The sequence below is a fragment of the Erpetoichthys calabaricus genome, chromosome 9 (assembly GCF_900747795.2).
Source record: "Erpetoichthys calabaricus chromosome 9, fErpCal1.3, whole genome shotgun sequence".
NCBI lineage: Eukaryota > Metazoa > Chordata > Cladistia > Polypteriformes > Polypteridae > Erpetoichthys > Erpetoichthys calabaricus.
Genome location: NC_041402.2, coordinates 175,548,586 through 175,561,043, shown reverse-complemented (window position 1 = coordinate 175,561,043; position 12,458 = coordinate 175,548,586). Strand labels below are relative to the sequence as shown.

The 12,458-nt window shown below is 41.9% G+C and overlaps 1 protein-coding gene across 1 annotated transcript in view; it reads right to left on the bottom strand.

Annotated features, from left to right (window-relative positions):
• Nucleotides 1–5,523, bottom strand: part of hepacama (hepatic and glial cell adhesion molecule a) — a 77,416-nt gene extending 71,893 nt beyond the window's left edge. Inside the window, exon 1 of the mRNA XM_028810439.2 lies at nt 5,177–5,523. Within this exon, the coding sequence (XP_028666272.1) occupies nt 5,177–5,264 (88 nt within the window). The 5' untranslated portion in view covers nt 5,265–5,523. The remainder of the gene's footprint in view (nt 1–5,176) is intronic.
• Between the last annotated feature and the right edge of the window lie 6,935 nt (nt 5,524–12,458).

The following is a 12,458-nucleotide window of genomic DNA, read 5'->3' as shown; positions in this document are numbered from 1 at the left end:
AGAGAAAGCAGCTGATTGTGGACTTTGGGAGAAAACAGTAGAGGCACGACCATACTGTCAGCATTAACAGCACTCAGGTGGAAGAGGGTGGGCACTTGCCCACATCACAGATGACCTAACTTGGTCCAAACACACCAACACCTTGATAAAAAAATGCACAGCAGGGATTTCAGGCTGCTCTCCCAATTACTATAGAACATAAATCCACCACTCAAAATATCCTGACAGAAAGTATCGCTGCCTGGTTTACGAACAGCACAGAACAGGGCCACAAGGACCTGAAAAGAGTAGTGATGTCAGAAGAACACATCGCTGGGTGTGCACACCATAACTCTGAGGACATCTATACCAAGCAATGTCAGACCAAGATCAAAAAATGATCAGAGACACTAGCCAACTCAACAACTGCCTCTTTAAAGTGCAGCGGTCAGGTAACCACTATGGCTGTCTAAAGTGCAGTTCAGAAAGACTGAGGAGGAGGAGCTCCTGTCCACAGTCAATCCACATCTTATATTAAGTTATTTAAGTCAGCTATAATGCTTTTCGATATTTATTAAGTTATGTATTATTGTTACTGTCCTTTTACGTTCATCTTAAAGGTGCAGTCATACGAGTTTAGCAATTATCCATTTCACTACATTTTGTACTGTATGTGTAATTTGTATGTGACAGATCGAATCTGATTTGATTTGATTTGACTTGAGGCCTGAACCAGGGGAGTCAAGCTGGCCTTACACTGCGACATCCCATTGGCCTGAGAGGGGCATCAAGCATACTGTACATCCAGACTAATAGAGAAGCCCAGGAGTCACTCTTTTTCATTCCATCCATTCAGAGATCACTCTGCATCAGAGACCAGCTTACTAAGACAAGAAGCCACCTGGTTACACTGGTCAACAAGCATTTTGCTACTGGGATTCTTTCATCTGTACTTTAACAAATTTCACTTGCTGACTCCAAACCTGAAAACCGTTTTTATCCAGCACGTCTCGTTTTTTAATTATGATGTTCCAGGTCTTGGACAACTAGGGTGACTGGACGGTAAAGGCGATGCGTTTCAGCATTTAAGAAATAAGTTTGGTCTTGAGAAAAGTGAAGCCAAAACTAAGGAAGGTGTTTCTGTTGGCCCTGAAATCCATGAACTGATGCTTGACGAGGAGTTCAAAAAGAAACTGAAGCCAACTGAATCAGCACCCTAATTCGTGCAGGTTGTCCAGAATTTTCTTGACAGTCACAGAGCAGAGAATTATACTGAGCTTGTGGAGAAGATACTGAAAGTATATTAGTTTACGGGAGCCAGAAGGTCACGGAAGACGCATTTTTTACATTCTCATCTTGATTTTTTTCCACCAAATCTAAGCGATGTCAGAGATGAGCATGGGGAAAGATTTCATCAAGAAATAAAGGTGATGGAAAACTGATATTGGGGAAAATTCACTCCAAGCATGATGGGTGACTGCTGTTGGTTCTTGCAAAAAGAGACGGATGTGCAGTACAAGCGCAAAAGCGAGTGCCTCCAACATTTTTGGGCACGCTGACCTCACTTTTATATTGAGGTAAATTGACATAAATATGCTTTAACGTCTGCGGTGGGCTGGCACCCTGCCCTTGGTTTGTTTCCTGCCTTGTGCCCTGTGTTGGCTGGGATTGGCTCTAGCAGACCCCCGTGACCCTGTAGTTAGGATATAGCGGGTTGGATAATGGATGGATGGATGCTTTAACGTGTCTCTGGTATCGTCTTCTGGTTTGTTTTCAGAATAAACACACCAAAACAATTTTGATGGGACATAGTCCAAACTGCAGATATCATGTTGATATATTACATTAATATTCAAAGTGTCAAAACGTCAATGATGTGTATTTCAAAAACCTGATGTGGTAGCTTAATTCCGATTTCATATATGAAATCAGTGCAAAAAACCTATTAAAGAGCTGCTCTTAAGTTCCCAGAAGCAAACAAAAATTATTTTTTGTAGACCAGTGTTATCTGGGCATAATGGGTGCATAGACTCCTAACAAGACAAACTGCTATCAACCAGGTTGTACTGGTATTGTTTTCAGACACTCATTACTTAGCTTCTGTTTTGGGCACATTAGAAATTGTAAATGACCTGCAATGTAAGGATAGACTTGTAAACCATCTCTCCTGCTTGTTTTGGTGTTTGACAGGCTGGTGAGCATGGACTTACAAAGGGACGCTCTGTTCAGGTCTATGTAAGAAAGAGTCTAAATGTGAGAACCTGCCTTTCATCTTAGTCATTGGTCAAGAGCTTTGTCTTCAGTTCAAGAAAGGTGAGCCCATGTGACCTTTGTTTCCTGTTTATGATGTGAGACGATTTTTCAAGAAATATCTATTTAATAATATTTTAGCAAAAAATACATTGGTTTTACATGTTTTGAACATACGACTGGATAACTGACAAGCGAATTAGGTGACACAAATACTGCAAGAATTACATTTTTCACATCATTTGTACAGCATTGGTTGCCAGTGGCTTTTATTATATCAAACTTTTTTGTCTTCAATCTTCATGAAAACATTAAATACATTTTTTTCTTAGCCCTCTGTGGTGACACGAGTGTCCCAAAACCTCAGAAGACCCAAAAATACTTTCGAAACTTGCCCTCTGGGGGAAAAATACCATCCAAACCCTGACTAGATACAAAAAAAAAGCCCTAGAAGAATCTTTATTAAACAAAAAGGTTTATTTAAACAAAAATCTCTGTAGTCCAAAAAGCTCCTACAAGCACAAAAGGAATTGCCTGAGAAGGTAAGGCAAACTACAGTCATAATACAGAATCCTAAGGGAAAGTCAAAAACAGAACACAGGATCAAAAACTCAAAGAAATCACAAACTCAAAAAGCACAGTAAAACACAACTAACACTCCACTTCCTAGCACGTCTGAAATGAACGTCTGCCAGGAGTTATGGAAGGCCCCCCAATATATAGGATGGAGTTCAGTTCCTGGTGGTGATTGGCAGATGGCCTTGCCCTTAGGGGACTGCCCACAAAACACAAAGGACATAATCAAATAAACGCAAAGAATGATGTACATAATAAACAAAAGAAACATTACTATAAATAAATGGCACAAAATTGAACAAAACAAACAGGAAACACAACTTCAAACCCCAGCCAAGGGAGAAATGCTGGCTGAAATGTGCCACCATCACTACAAACGACACGGGGTGTGTAACATATAATGTGTATCTTTCTTTGTGTGGAGCATTCCTTTAATCCAATCTATTAAGGGAATCACCTGTGTTAAAACACAAGTGCATATGGGAGGCAGCTAAAGGGCTTGAAAGAGGGCAACTCCATGCCTGACCAGGGGGTGGCAGAGTGCACTGATCCTTTCTCTCTTTCTTCTGCAGACCAACTACAGGACATTCAGGCTGGGCCAAATGACGTCACTTCCGGTGATGTTCCGGTTCCATCATTTCCTCTAACCGCCTGTAAAAAATTCATTTTGTGTTTTCAAATCAGTTTGGCGTTGGACTCAAGTCTGTAAAGACCTATTGTTGTTATTTTTGCCTTTTCATACGAGGTGGCTACCCCAAAACTTTTTGTGGTGTCTTTGGCATCATTTGACACCTGTACAAATCTCATCATTTAGGCATGTTAATAATAATAATAATTCTTTGCATTAGGTGGGAGAATATTGTTTTTTTGTCTTTAGATCATGATTGAGACCTTTGACATTCCAGTTTACAAAGTTCAATGTTTGGTCAGAAAGATGCTGCTTCTGAACTTCTGAAGACATTTTGTAGTCTTTAAGTAAACATAGTATGTTGTCTGTGGTGGGTTGGCACCCTGCCCAGGATTGGTTCCTGCCTTGTGCCCTGTGTTGGCTGGGACTGGCTTCAGCAGACCCCCGTGACCCTGTGTTCGGATTCAGCGGGTTGGATAATGGATGGATGGATAGTAAGTTGTTTCATCAATTAGTTTTAACCTTGATTTCAGATTATTGCCAGGTATCATGTCTAACGAGCTTATCAATATGTTGTGGGGGTTAAAAGCATAGATAAGAAGTAGCTGTTCTCTTTTTCTTCTCCTTGAACAAGTGGCAAACACATCCATAGGGGTGCAGGCAAACATTTGTACATTCTCAATGGATAGTTTTGAATTTGAGTGCTGGAAAACACATCTGTACATGGAAAGCATGTGCTTACGCACATACACACACACACAAGTGGAATCACACTCAGCCATGTAAGTAAGCACTTAAGTGCCATCCAACCCTTGCAAACTAGCAGACAATTGCAGACCCACCTGTAGGAAAACACATCCATATAGCCTGGGGTCATTCAAAAACATCCATACAAATGAACACTGCAGAAAGCATGGGTGAACACCAATTACAATAAACAAGATGGCAGCAAATTCATACTTAAGAACAAATACACAGATGCATTAATACAAGTGTACACTTACACACACACATACGCGCAATCAAACAGATTTACACTTAAGTGCAGGCAGACACTTGCATACCAACGTAGAACTACAAACACAAATTTTGCACTCAAATGCCATCAAACACGTCCAACAATGCTGCCGAGGGGGCAGGTGAACACACCCCTGCCGTGGAAAGCACATCCATACAAGTGTACACTTGAGTTCATTTCACACAAATGACCACATAAGTAAATACACTCCTGCAGGCGAGTGCTTAAATGACAAAACACGAGCAAATTCATCAGTACAAGTGCACACTTACACACACGAGTGCCATCAAGCAGTACGCAAACACTTAAGTACTCACCAATGGACTAAACACAAACACAGCCCTACAGGTAAACACTTAATTATATAAAAAAAAAAACCTAGCAAACTCCTTCACACCATGTTCAGTGAGCACAACCAAAAAAATAAATGCCCACTCAGTCCCCTCCACGGTATGTACGCAAAGCTTTAAATTAGAGTATCTGAATGCACTTATTGTAGTGACTTGCCAGGAGTCACCAGGGAGTGTGCAGGTACATCCAAACACACGCTATACTAAGGTCCAAAAATGGGCACTAATACACCCAGACATGTACACATATGTGTGTGCCAGCCTCACCCCACCTCCCTCACAGTCCTGGAGCAGGTTGAAGGCAGCACCACATTCCTCGATGAAAGTTTTTAGCTTTCTTTGTCTAGTTAAAAGTTTCCCAACAATTGGCCCTACCTGTCTGAGAGTAGAAGAGAAGCCCAAAGAGTTGAAGGATGATGGCAACTGGCAAAGCCGGTGCGAGAGCCTCCCTTTCTGCCTTCATCTTGGGTCTAGCGCTGCATCTCCCTCACAGACAATTAGCATGATTTCTCCACGCTGGGCACGTCCGCTCACTCCTCAGAGCGCCCAGCTCTGCCAGGGTCGCGATTGAGTGTGCGAGAGCCAGTGTGTCTGAGTGTGTGTGTGTGTGTGTGCGCGTACATCTCAGAGAGTTTGTGGGCTGCTCTCATGTGCAACTGTTTTTCCTTCTCCTTGTCGTATTCTTCACTTCAGTTTTGAACTTTTGCCCTTTGTACACATTTGCCTTTCTTTTTTCTGCCTGCTTTCTCTTCAGTGCAAGATTTTTGCCTCGATTTTTTTCTTGATTTTGCTTTCCTTTCAAAGTGGCTGCTCAGCATGTGGTGTGGTAGCACAGATTCCAGAACACTCTACCAAAGCAGATTTGACATCATGGCTGGGCGGGCACAAAGAAAAACTTTTTGTTACAAGTGAAGATATTAATCTATGATAAGCTTTATCTGTACTGTCCTTACCTGGTTAGGCTTTTCTTTCCAGGGATTGTGAGGGGTTGGTGACTATCCCAGTGACAGTGGGCACAAGGCACAAACCTGCTCAACATGGAGTGCCAGTCCTTTAGATGGCACGGTTAGATGTTAATCCAGTTGATAAGACTATTGATCTCATTTAAACTTTGGTGATTCCAATAAATTTACTCTAACGTCTTTATTACTAGAAAAAAATATGGTGAAAATGTCCGAGACCACTCCCTGAGCTCCTAAAACTGACCTCACTCAACAATTATAGACTTCAGGGGGCTCTGTGTAACTATCAGTCATGGTGGCACCGTGGTTAGCAATGCTGCTGGGCTGCTCACTGTCTATATGGAGTTTGCATGTTATTCCTGTCTCTACATAAGATTACCTCCTAAATCCAGTGCATTCAGAATGTATTGAGACCCCTTCACTTTCTGCACACTTTATTTAATTTTAAATGGATAAATTTGCCATTTTATCCCATCAATCTACACCCATAATAACAAATTGACAATGTGTCTTCAGAAAGGTTTTGCAAATCTATTATAAATCAAAAACTGAAATCCCTCCTTCATATTAGCATTCAGATCCTTTGCTGTGTCACACCAGATCATTCTGAGGTCCATCTTGTTTGCTTGAATTCTCCATGAGAATTGTCCAGAACTCAAGTGGGGTCCTTCTGTGGCAATTGGACATTGTTGAGAAAGGCAAACATATATAAGCTCCACAGACTCTTAGTTCAGTTGGCAGCAATTACAGCTTCAGGTCTTCTTGGGTCTCTACAAACTTTACACACCAGGATTTGGGCAGTTTTTCCCAATCTATTCAGAACATCCTCTCAGGCTCTATTGTATCAGATTGGAAGTGCCATTTTCAGGTCTCTCCACTGATGTTCTATGGGGTTTAAATCTGGGCTTTGGCCAGGCCACTCAAGGAAACTCAGAGACTTGTCCCAAATTCACTCTAGCATTGTCTTGGCTCTATTCGTTATGTCATTGTCATGCTGAGAAACAGCTCATTGCCCCAGTCTGAGGTTGCATCCACCCTGGAGCAGGTTTTCTTCAAGCAATTCGCTGTATGTGGCTGCAATTCATGTGTCCTTCTTTCAATTCTGACCGGTCTCCATGTCTCTACTACTAAGAAGAACCCCCCATTAGCTAGCATGACACAGCCACTACTATGCTTCAGCATAGGAACTATATCATGCAGGTGATGAACAGTGCTTGGCCTTCACCAGACAAAGTGCTTGGAGTTCTGGCCACAGAGTTCAATTTTTGTCTCATCAGACCAGAGAATCTTTTCCCTCATGCTCTCAGAGTCTCTTAAATGCTGTCATACGCCTTTTCCTCAAAAGTGGCTTCCGTCTAATTGATGGAGCAATGCTGAAAGGGTCAGCGAAGGACTTCTGATACTCTGTTAAAGTTACCTTGTGGTCACCTCGCTAACAAAGGCCCTTCTGGCTTGGTTACTCAGATTGACCAGATACTCAACCCTAGGAGGAGTCCTTGTGGTTTCAAACATCTTCCACTTCATAATCATTAAAGCCACTCTGCTCCTGGAATGCTCAGAGCTTTAGAAATGTTTTAATCTCCTCACTGTGATCTTTACCTCAGCACAGTTTTATCATGAAATTCTACAGAGAGCTCCTTGGACTTCACGATTTAGTTTTTGTGCTGACATGTTGTGTAAATCACGGACCTTCTATACACATGTGTGCCTTTCTAAATGACATCCACTCAATTGAGTTTACCACAAGTGGATTCCAGAAACATCTCTAGGAGAATTAAACCTTAAACAGGATGCACAATGTGGAGTGCCACAGCACAAACTCTGAAAGGAGTGATTTGAATTTTTGATTTTTAATAAATTTCCAAACCTTTATTGAAAACACGTTTTCACTTTGCCATTATGGGTTATTGAATGTAGATTGATGGACAAAAATGGTCAATGTGTCCATTTAAAATCCAATTTTAATAGTGTGCAGAAAGTAAAGGGGTCTCAAAACTTTCTGATCCCACTGTATATGCGTGCTAAGTTAAACGTCAGAACTGTTGATGTTTTGATTGATGGGAGTGAAAGGGTCTACAGCGTGTGTTACAATGTTCTGGTGTCTGGTCCATCTGTTGTAACTGCATGGTTAGAGCATGAAACAGCACAAAAGATTAAAATAAAATGAAAAGACATCTCCAAGTGAATTAAAAAACTTGTAGTCATCAACAATCATGACCAATGGATGCCAGCCTAGCACTTACTTAGCTTTCTGCTTTGCTTATACTTAATTTACCAACATTCTTCTTCTTCTTTTGGCTGCTCCCATTAGGGGTTGCCACAGTGGATCATCTTCTTCCATATCTACCTGTCATCTCCATCTTGTTCTGTTACACCCATCACCTGCATGCCATCTCTCAGCACATCCATAAACCTTTGCTTGGGCCTTCCTCTTCTCCCCATACCTGGCAGCTCTGTGCTTAGCATCCTTTTCCTGATACACCCAGCATCTCTCCTCTGCACATGTCCAAACCAACGCAATCTCGCCTCTCTGACTTTATCTCACAACCATCCAACCTGAATTGACCCTGTAATGTCCTCATTTCTAATCCTGTCCATCTTTGTCACACCCAATGCAAATCTTAGCATCTTTAACTCTGCTACCTCCAACTCTGTCTCCTGTGCCACCGTCTCCAGCCCATATAACATAACTGGTCTCACTACCGTCCTGTAGACCTTCCCTTTCACTCTTGCTGATACCCGTCTGTCACTCATGCTCTAAATTGGAATCACAAGCATGTACACAGACAAGAAAGTCAATAAAATAACCAAATAGTCCATCTATGATGCACTGCCATCAGCAGTTACGCTATATTTTGACATATCTATCTCATTTTGTTGGGTTTCTGTGGACCCTGGAGCTTTATAAACACTACTTTAGTGACACTGCTAATCCCAGCAGCACTGGGTGAAGGGACCTCCTTGGACAAGGTGCTAGTCCTTCACAGGGGCCACTCACACACACACTCCTACTCTCTCACTCACACAGGGCACAATCTGGAATCAGGAAAGACTTTCTGCACCAGCTCTTGGGTCTTTACGTTGACAGATCTTGACCCTCAAGGGGTCACTATTTGCAAAAAAACAAAAACAAACAATACAATTAACACAGAGAAAAGAAGAAATTGAAAGTAAATCCCAAAAAAGTACACCTCCAGTCCAGGTGCGTGCAGTCCTGAAGAAGACACCTCGCTTTGGGCCACAGACAAAAAAGTCTAACCTGAATCAGAAATGTACTGACAATGCATAAGGATTATAAAGGTGGAAAACCAAATGAAAAAATTAAACGTAATAGAGAAAAGGACAAAGGGACAAGTTGGGTCTCTGCTGTGCATTCCGTTATTTCTGGCAGCTGGCTTACTTTATAAAAGCATCAGAAACTACAAGGATGTGGAAAGAGAAGAGAAGAGAAGAGCTTCCTGAAAGCCTCTTTCTCTTCACTCAAAGGACCTCATGTTGTACATTTTGGTGGTATGGCAGATAAACAGGCTTTATACCATGAGCTTCGAAATCTGCAAATGTGATATGGAGCAATAAGACAAGATACACTCACATACACACTCTCAAAATCAAACCGACTCCGGGCCAGAGGGAGCCAGAGCCTAACATAACTGCACTGGGTGTAAAATGGAACAAGCCCTGGAAAAAGTCGCTATTCCACTAGAGCAACACGATAAGAAACAGGAAAAAATCAAACTAACGAGCCAAATTAAAATTTTTACTGTGGAATATGCAGTTGTAGTAGTACTTGGATAAGCACAAAAAAAACGGATGTGCCATTTAACACTCTTTAAACAAAAGGGCTTAATGGACTGAATGGTCTCTTCTCGTTTTTCAGATTTCTTATGTTCATAACATGAACTTCAAAGAAATGATAAAATAGAAAGGTATAATGTTCAGTAAAGCTCATTCCTCATTTGAAAACAGAAATCGAGGAAAGAATCTGCAGATTTGAAAAATGTGTTCTTTTGTTGCTTGTATTTGACAGTATGATGGACACCATATATTGTTAACTGATAGCCAGGAAATTAGTGAACAGATTTTATTTTTCATATACAGATGGATACAGTAAATCAATGTGAAAGGTGCTATATAATATAGTAGAAGGGACACACTTATAGATAGATAGATAGATAGATAGATAGATAGATAGATAGATAGATAGATAGATAGATAGATAGATAGATAGATAGATAGATAGATAGATAGATAGATACTTTATTAATCCCAAGGGGAAATTCACATACTCCAGCAGCAGTATATTGATAAAAAAACAATATTAAATTAAAGAGTGATAAAAATGAAGGTATAACAGACAGTAACTTTGTATAACGTTTACCCCCCAAGGGTGGAATTGAAGAGTCGCATAGTGTGGGGGAGGAATGATCTCCTCAGTCTGTCAGTGGAGCAGGACGGTGACAGCAGTCTGTCGCTGAAGCTGCTCCTCTGTCTGGAGATGATCCTGTTTAGTGGATGCAGTGGATTCTCCATAATTGACAGGAGTCTGCTGAGCGCCCGTCGCTCTGCCACAGATGTCAAACTGTCCAGCTCCATGCCTACAATACAGCCTGCCTTCCTCACCAGTTTGTCCAGGTGTGAGGTGTCCCTTTTCTTTATGCTGCCTCCCCACCACTACGTAGAAGAGGGCGCTCGCCACAACCGTCTTATATAGGACTATATAATACAATATAGTGAAAGGAAATTTATAAAAGATAGATTTCAAAGGCACTATATAACATATACACATATGGTACATAGAAATGTGTAACATAGTGAAAATCACTATAGATAGATAGATAGATAGATAGATAGATAGATAGATAGATAGATAGATAGATAGATAGATAGATAGATAGATAGATCCATCCATTGTCCAACCCGCTGAATCCGAACACAGGGTCACGGGGGTCTGCTGGAGCCAATCCCAGCCAACACAGGGCACAAGGCAGGAACCAATCCCGGGCAGGGTGCCAACCCACCGCAGAGATAGATAGATAGATAGATTAAATACTAGACTCGACTATATCATAGATCATTTGTTATTATGCAGTATAACATAACTTTCTCAGATCCACTTAATTCACTTGCAGGTCATTGGTAGGCACAGCCTATCCCAGCCACACTGGGTGAAAGACAAGAAATAATCCTGGATGCAGTACCAATCCATTAGAGCCCTTACTTTCATTGATTCCCACACTCATACACTCAGACATTTTTGGACACCTCATAACAAAATTAAACAAATAATTCCAAATAATTTCGGGGTCACCTACAGTATGTGGTGCCACTCCCAGATGAAAAGGGGTGCTATTGCTAACAATCTTGTCTCCCTTACCCCCTCACAGCCTTGAGTAAACGCCCCTTGAAGGCAACACAGCCAAAGAAGCCCCACCCCTTCCGGTCCATCTGATATTAAAGATAGAGGGTCCTATCAAGGTGGCGTCTAATATGGAGCTGACCTTGCTGGACAGTGAGTACCCGAGAATGGCACATGTCATCATGGCACCATTGAGCATGTGTTTCATTTTAAGTTTTTCTTTTTGCTTGAATTAAACAGGGTTTTGCCTAGCTGGCAACCCAATTATTTTTAGATTCACCTTGCCTCATCATTTGCCCCTTTGCAGTACAAATTTGACATAGACAACGTCTGGGCTTAGGATTTGAACCCCAGATCCCAAAGGTGGCAGCACTATCAGCTTTCCTTAATAAAATTTATATTATACTAATAAAATAATATATAATACAGTGTCCTCATAATGCATTTTGCTGAATGCCTAAATATACGGGAACGTTTTTCCAGATGAATTTGGGTTGAACTTGGATTTTTCTGGTCTTAGAGGTTCAGAAGTGGGATCTTATCATCCATCCATCCATTTTCCAACCTGCTATATCCTAACACAGGGTCATGGGGGTCTGCTGGAGCCAATCTCAGCCAACACAGGGCGCAGGAACAAACCCCGGGCAGGGCGCCAGCTCACCGCAAGGCACACACCCATACACAAAGCACACACTAGGGACAATTTAGAATCTCCAATCCACCTAACCTGCATGTCTGTGGGACTGTGGGAGGAAACCGGAGCACCCGAAGGAAACCCACGCAGATGCGGGGAGAACATGCAAACTCCACACAGGGAGGACCCGGGAAGTGAATCCAGGTCTCCTTACTGTGAGGCAGCACACTGTGCCACCATGCCTCTTATCATCTTAGGACATTTCTTTAAAATATAAAGCAGGATTCCAGGCTGCAGGGTCTTTTTTGCCCATTCAGGTACACCAAACCTATTAAGCCCCATCGCCAGATCCTAAGTGTAGAGCACAGAGGTCATTGCTGCCTTCAAATTTCTCACCCCTTGCATAATCCTGCCAGCTCTGCAGACACCATCAATTCTTCTCAGCATAAAAAGTTCAAACTTTACACCTTGTATTAAAACAAAACTATTTAGCACCATTTGCATATTGTTGAATATGCAAATGACTTTCCAAAAGACTGCGCACTCGGAGCCTTGGGAGGCGGTGCAGCTGTACCTCAGTGGTGTGGCAGCAGCAGGTTCGCACCCCTTCCCTCACACCAGCACGCCCACATTTACCTACTGGCAAATCACCCAGGTGTTGCTTCCAGTGAGTAACACAATATTTGCATGCTGTTACAACAAAAG